The sequence below is a fragment of the Xenopus laevis genome, chromosome 7L (genome assembly GCF_017654675.1).
Source record: "Xenopus laevis strain J_2021 chromosome 7L, Xenopus_laevis_v10.1, whole genome shotgun sequence".
NCBI lineage: Eukaryota > Metazoa > Chordata > Amphibia > Anura > Pipidae > Xenopus > Xenopus laevis.
The window spans coordinates 95,634,236-95,640,235 of record NC_054383.1 but is presented as its reverse complement, the minus strand read 5'-3'; the positions used below and the strand labels follow the sequence as shown (position 1 = coordinate 95,640,235).

The 6,000-nt window shown below is 42.4% G+C and overlaps 1 protein-coding gene across 1 annotated transcript in view; it reads left to right on the top strand.

Moving 5' to 3' along the window:
• Positions 1–527: 527 nt before the first annotated feature.
• The window catches only part of LOC108696549, a 35,583-nt gene continuing 30,110 nt past the window's right edge, over positions 528–6,000 (top strand). Inside the window, exons 1-3 of the mRNA XM_018226017.2 lie at positions 528–1,071; positions 2,469–2,562; positions 5,195–5,348. Of these exons, the coding sequence (XP_018081506.1) occupies positions 1,058–1,071; positions 2,469–2,562; positions 5,195–5,348 (262 nt within the window). The 5' untranslated portion in view covers positions 528–1,057. The remainder of the gene's footprint in view (positions 1,072–2,468; positions 2,563–5,194; positions 5,349–6,000) is intronic.

The window sequence follows — 6,000 nt, the reverse complement described above, 5'->3', positions numbered from 1 at the left end:
CCGGTTTTCAAATGTTGTGAGGTATGCGTTTGACTTCTGCAAAAACAGAACAAGTGGCAAGGATAAAAGCAGTGACATATGGTGGTGGAGTTATGACATATGAGGGCCCGGCCCGGACTGGCAATCTGTGGGTTCTGGCAAATGCCAGAGGGGCTGCTATAAGGTCCCATAGAGAGTCAGTATTTAGTGGGCTGGTGGGGCTGTTTGGTCCTCTGTGTACCTGAAATGTCAGGGCCTATTTTAATTCTCACTCAGGACCTGCTCATGTGCCTGTGGTTTTCACATCAGAGACGGTTATTCTCCATTTTATTGTTCTGGTTTCACAAGGCTTGTCTGGGTCAAAACCGAACAGGTGGCATGTCTGTATGTGTGGTCTCTGCACTTGGGAGAACTGCAAGTAAAGATGCTAAAAGGTCCTTCAGTACAATGACAGCAATTGACATTTCCTAATGAGGTATCAGGTGTAGCAGATGTGTCCTGTCTGAGGAGAATTACTCATCAAGGCTTGAGAAGTTTGGCTCATCATTTTATACTGCTGACTGTGTTGCCTACTGACTCCTGTGCGCTCCCACTGGCTGCTCACATCTCCTCTTGTGGGGAAAGGGCGGCCCAGAAAGCAGTAGCCCGTTCCTTCCTTTGTTATGCTCACTTTAGGAGAAGGGGGGGGGGGGGGCTGTATTTACTTTCTTTTTATTCGCTAGATTAGAATCCCTTACATAGACCATTTTCACACTAGGAACGCTTTCGTTTCCGTCAGCCAATGTTTACACTCGGCAGAATTTTCCTGGAGGAAAGGCTCGGATGTCCCATAATGCAACGGGCGATGACTTATCGGCGATGACTGCTGCTCGGGAGTAACTATTTCATTGCCAGGAGTGCAGTTTAACCACTCAGGGTCAGAGAAGCAGGCGGAGAGGGGTTGTATAAGTGTCTGGCACAGAAGCTGCATGGGCGCAGGGGTGCTGCGCAACTGTTGCGGGTCTGTGCTCAACACTCGTTCTCAGAAGGCCTTATATTCATTTGTCTGAGACTGACTGTCTTCGGAGGAGTCTGCAGTATGGAAGATAACAGGTTAGTTAGTGGTGTTTTTCTTATAGTACCTCTCGCTCTACTGCTTGATGGGAGGGAGCTTGAACTCTATAGGCTCCTTTACTTGCATAGATACAAATATACCGTCACCATAGCAACCAGACATATTTGTTTCATTAAGGTAACTTCCATTAGACTGCTGAGCGGACAATAGCCCATTGGTTACTGGGTATACTGCACTTTTGCACCAATGGGTAATTCAGAGCAGTGCTTTAAGTCTATCTGTAGTATAAAGACATGAGTAGGTTCCTCAATGATGTGATGGTCAGTGAATTTACTCAGAGACTGTGTCTGCCAGCACCACGTCATGAGGGAGATAATGATCCACCCCCTGCCTGTTGATGTTTCTGTTCACTGTATTAAGATATATTAAAGGAGTCAGTGTGCAACGTGCAAATTTGGATGCGAATTGCCATGTTTTATACCCACACGGAAGCATTTTCCCTTGGTATTTCCAGTGTGGGTGAATGCAGAGTTACGTTCACTTGTTTTGATGCAATTTGAGGGCAAGTTGCCTCTAGCATTTCCAGTGAAAAGAATGTGTCACTTCTGAGTATACGTTCAAAACAGTGTTTGCATCTTGTTCACTGGGCATAAGTCTGGAGGTTGAGAAATTCTTGACCTGCGCCCGACCTTTAACCGCCCCCTCCCAACCCATTCCCGGCCCACTGTTCCCTCTCTGTTTATAGACCTCCCCCCAACTCGCCACGCAGTGACATCATGAAAGTGGTGGGCACAAGTTTAGGCGCTGGAAGCCGGCAGTGCTAGGTCGTGGGCGGGGAGAGTAAGAGAAGAGCTTAATCCGTACCCACAATCCAAAGATTTTGTGCAGGAGCCGGCCCCTGGCCCGTACACGGGCGGATTTACATAGCGGGCACCCCTAGGCCTGCTGTCATTCGTTGCCCCCATCCCCTCCCCTTTATGCGCACACATTTTTGGAGAAATGGGGATTAGCGCACGGAAAGTTTAAAAAACTATTGTATCTCCTGCACATCAACAGTGTTTTTGAACCAATGTGGGTAAGGTTGGGCAGCATGTCTCCCCCTAGAATCCTGCCACCCTAGGCCCGGGCCTTGGTGGCCTTTCCACAAATCCTGGCCTGCCCGCACACCACTATGGTGCACCTATTAACAAAGCAACACGGTTACTGCACATGAATGTGGTGCACCTAATAATACAGCCTGCAATGGGAAACCTGGCTCTATCTTCAGTCCAGGTTGGTGGTTGCTCCAGAGTTCTCTCACCGTCAGGAGGCACATCTGGTCGGCTCTAGGAGACCAAGTCCAACGCGGAAGTTAGAATTCACAGAGCAATTACATTATAACTAAGCAATACATTTTAACTATTTTATATATTCTGGTTCTTTTGCAATTCCACAGACCTATAATTTCTCAGAACAGTGATGGCAGTGACTTTCCATTGCCAAATCTAGCACCGAGGCATCAAGAACTCATTCCTACTCCATTTGGCCCTGTAAGTTTTCTTCTTTATTTTTTCTAACAATCCAAACAAGCTAAATGTAATCTTTGTGCCAGTCATCCGGTATGCCCATTAGCTTTTTATACTTTATTTTAATTTTTATCATTTAAAATTCCTTCTGCAGGTTAATGGGTAAGATTATGGACAATGTCTCCACTGAATCATATTATATGGAAGTTTTTTGCACACACAGTAAGCTATGCCTTATAAAGCACTGTCTACTGTCTTCACATAATTACTCCCTTTTACTATTATTCCACTTTATTTTTACACAAGGTTTAATGGTATTCTATTATTTTTGGACCAGGAACATTTTAAGCATAAGGCCAAAAAAGACTTTTAGAATCACTCACCAAAATGGAAACGTGGCCAAGGTGCTCCAGCCCCAGGCCCTCAGCTCAGGGGAGCGGTTAATCCATATATAGAAGCATACATGTTGGTGCAGGGCACACTGGTAAACTCACGTATTGATCAGACCAGAAGTAGTAGATAAAAAATTAAAGCTTTATTTACATAGTCATCTCTCGTCTGACGCGTTTCGTGTCACTAGGACACTTAAACTTAATCATAGGCTATTATTTTTATATACTGTATATGTAATGCTATGCAGACAGATCTTTGCACATGCTACACAGGGTTCTGTCCCGATGTGTCCAGGAAAAGGTTTCCAGGCTGATTCTTCCATACACACTCACACTTCACTATTATTTGGGTGTCAGTGGTTCTTAATAACACCAGTACCTTATTGCTGGGGATGTGATCTTACAGCAGTTCACAAAGAACTTACCCTCAAATGGTAAACAGTAAATAGCTTCTAAGTCATTTTAGAAAAGCCTGGGTAATAGTTACAGTCACCATTAGTATTCACACAGTTGTTTCTGTACCAGGGCACAAGGCCTAGGGATCTTTTCTTTTTTATAAACAGTAATACCAAAAAATTAAAGTGTTTTAAAGTAACGAAAATATAATGTACTGTTTTGCTCTGCTGGTGCAACTGGTGTGTTTGCTTCAGAAACTCCACTATAATTTATATAAACAAGCTACTGTGTGACCACGGGACAGCCATTCAAAGCAGAAAAAGGAGAAAAGGCACAGGATACACAGCAGATAACAGATAAAGCTCTGTAGTATACAATGGGATTCTTTAGAATTTATCTGTAATCTACTGTGCATCCTGTGCTTGAATGGCTGCCCCCACGGCTACACAGTAGCTTGTTCATATAAACTATAGATGTATTTCTATAGCAAACACACCAATTTTACTAGAGGAGGGAAACGGTACACTATATTGTCATTCCTTTAAAACGCTTTAATTTTTTGGTGTTACTGTTCCTGTAAGCCTATCACGCAGGTGTTTAACTACTAATCCCTCTGCCCTTATTTGTGGAGCTTGTGGATGCTTTACTATCTACTACAAGCCTAACCCACTCATAGAATGAGCTACACATAAAAGCTATACTAATAATAAATCCACATTCAAGCACCAACTTCCACTCATGTGCAGGCAGTCAATCTGAGGGTTCTGGCACATGGCAGAGGGGCTGCTATAAGATGCCACAGACAGTCTCTTATTTATTGGGCTGGTGGGGGGCTGTTTAGGCCTCTGGGTACTGGAAATGCCAGGGCCTATTTTGAGTCCCAGTACAGACCTGCTCAGATGTACATCTTGCCTGAGAGTACTCTCTTCTTTTGCTGAGGAATCTATTTCCTTAGGCCTTTTGCACCATGCACTCTTTTCCTTACTGAGTGGAGTTCAAAGAGGCCTAACATCACTACTCCCCTGTCTTTTACATCCTATGGGTATACTGCTTGAAATCCCTAGTCACTGGGTAAAGAGCAAGCCTACTACAGAGTGCAGTTACACTTTAGGCTGTTTAGAGTGTGTGTTCTCCTTTCCTATACTTTGTATGCACAGCTGGCTAAAAAGTGTTATTTTCTTCTATTTGTAGCTACATGAGACTTTCCCTTTCAGCCCACTGAAATTCTAGCATCTAACCATTATGGTTAAAATAGGCCACAATGTATTTAGTTTCTCTACAGCTTTGTTCCATATTCCTTTTTCTCATTGAAATATAGTCTATATTATTAGGCAAACATAGATGTGGAAGTATGACACCAATAGGTTTCTGATTTCACAACATTTTCTAGAAATCACATTGTCAGTCATGCTGTAACACCACACTTCCTCAAAAAAAGTTAAGCTTTGTTACACACAAATGATTTTGTTTTTTTTCCTCTGGAGAAACCATGGTAGATATGTATTTCAATAATTGTTCAGCTCACTTCCATGAGTAAGAAAATTGTGCTTATGGAGTTTTTTGTCCATACATTCTCACATGTGCCATAAGCCCAGCAATTAATGGGAAGACAGTGAAGATATTTCTTGGCATTACTTTATTTTATCTAAGAAAAAATTAGAGTATATAGAAAACAAAAAGGCAAGGCCAATGAGATTAAATCTTTAATATTGCAATCTTATGTACATCTACATGTAAAGTTTAATTTGCCTTTATCTATCTGTCTGTTTGACTATCTGGTAACGGAATCAAACAGATATGGTCTGGTTTAGGCTTGGGATTCTAACAGTAGTATGACTGATATTTCAACTAATGTTTTTCTAATTTAGATCAAGCCCTGGGCAGAGTTAACATGGCCAATAAAGACTTACTTTATTCTTGCTATACTTTCTCTGCTTTGTGTACTGGGCCTCACCATCTCTAACTTGGTGAAACAAAACAATGAAGACTTTACGGTGTCTCTTATACAGCTAATAGGAATACGTAAGTACACACCATTTCAGTTTCTGTTTCTGTACATACAGTTGCAAAACATTTTTACTTTGAGCCCTTTTACAAGTTAAGCATTTTGCTTACATAATCTGTTTAGATAATCCTTGAGGAAGTTCCAGAGGCTATCTGTGTGCTGCCCACCAACCTTCAGGAATGATAGGTCAGAGAGAGAGTACTGGATCATTCTATGCATTTCTCTTTAGACATACTGGGAATTGGCTCACTCACCCTACCAGCTCAATTTGACCCATGGCCTTTGTGTCAAAATCAGCCATAGATCCACTTGTTGACTTAGCATGTATTTATATTCTGAGAAATTCATAGCTGGCCATCCAATAGTCAGCACACAGATATATCCAAAACACAGGCTGAGAGAAGCGGATCTGCACCTCAGTGAAACTGTACTGATAAGTACAGCTTCCTCCTCCACTTGGATAAACGAATGCAGAGTCGAGTGGGGATCCGCCTGAAAACACAAAAGCAGGCTTCTCTCTCCGTCTACTAATACTACACAGACTGAGAGCAGCGGAGCCTACGCTCCATATGCCTTTGTGCTTAATTCTGTGAAACAGCCTCATGCTAGAGGATAGCAGGATTATTTTGTCTGCTGTTACACAGGTTTTATAGACTTACATATTTGTAT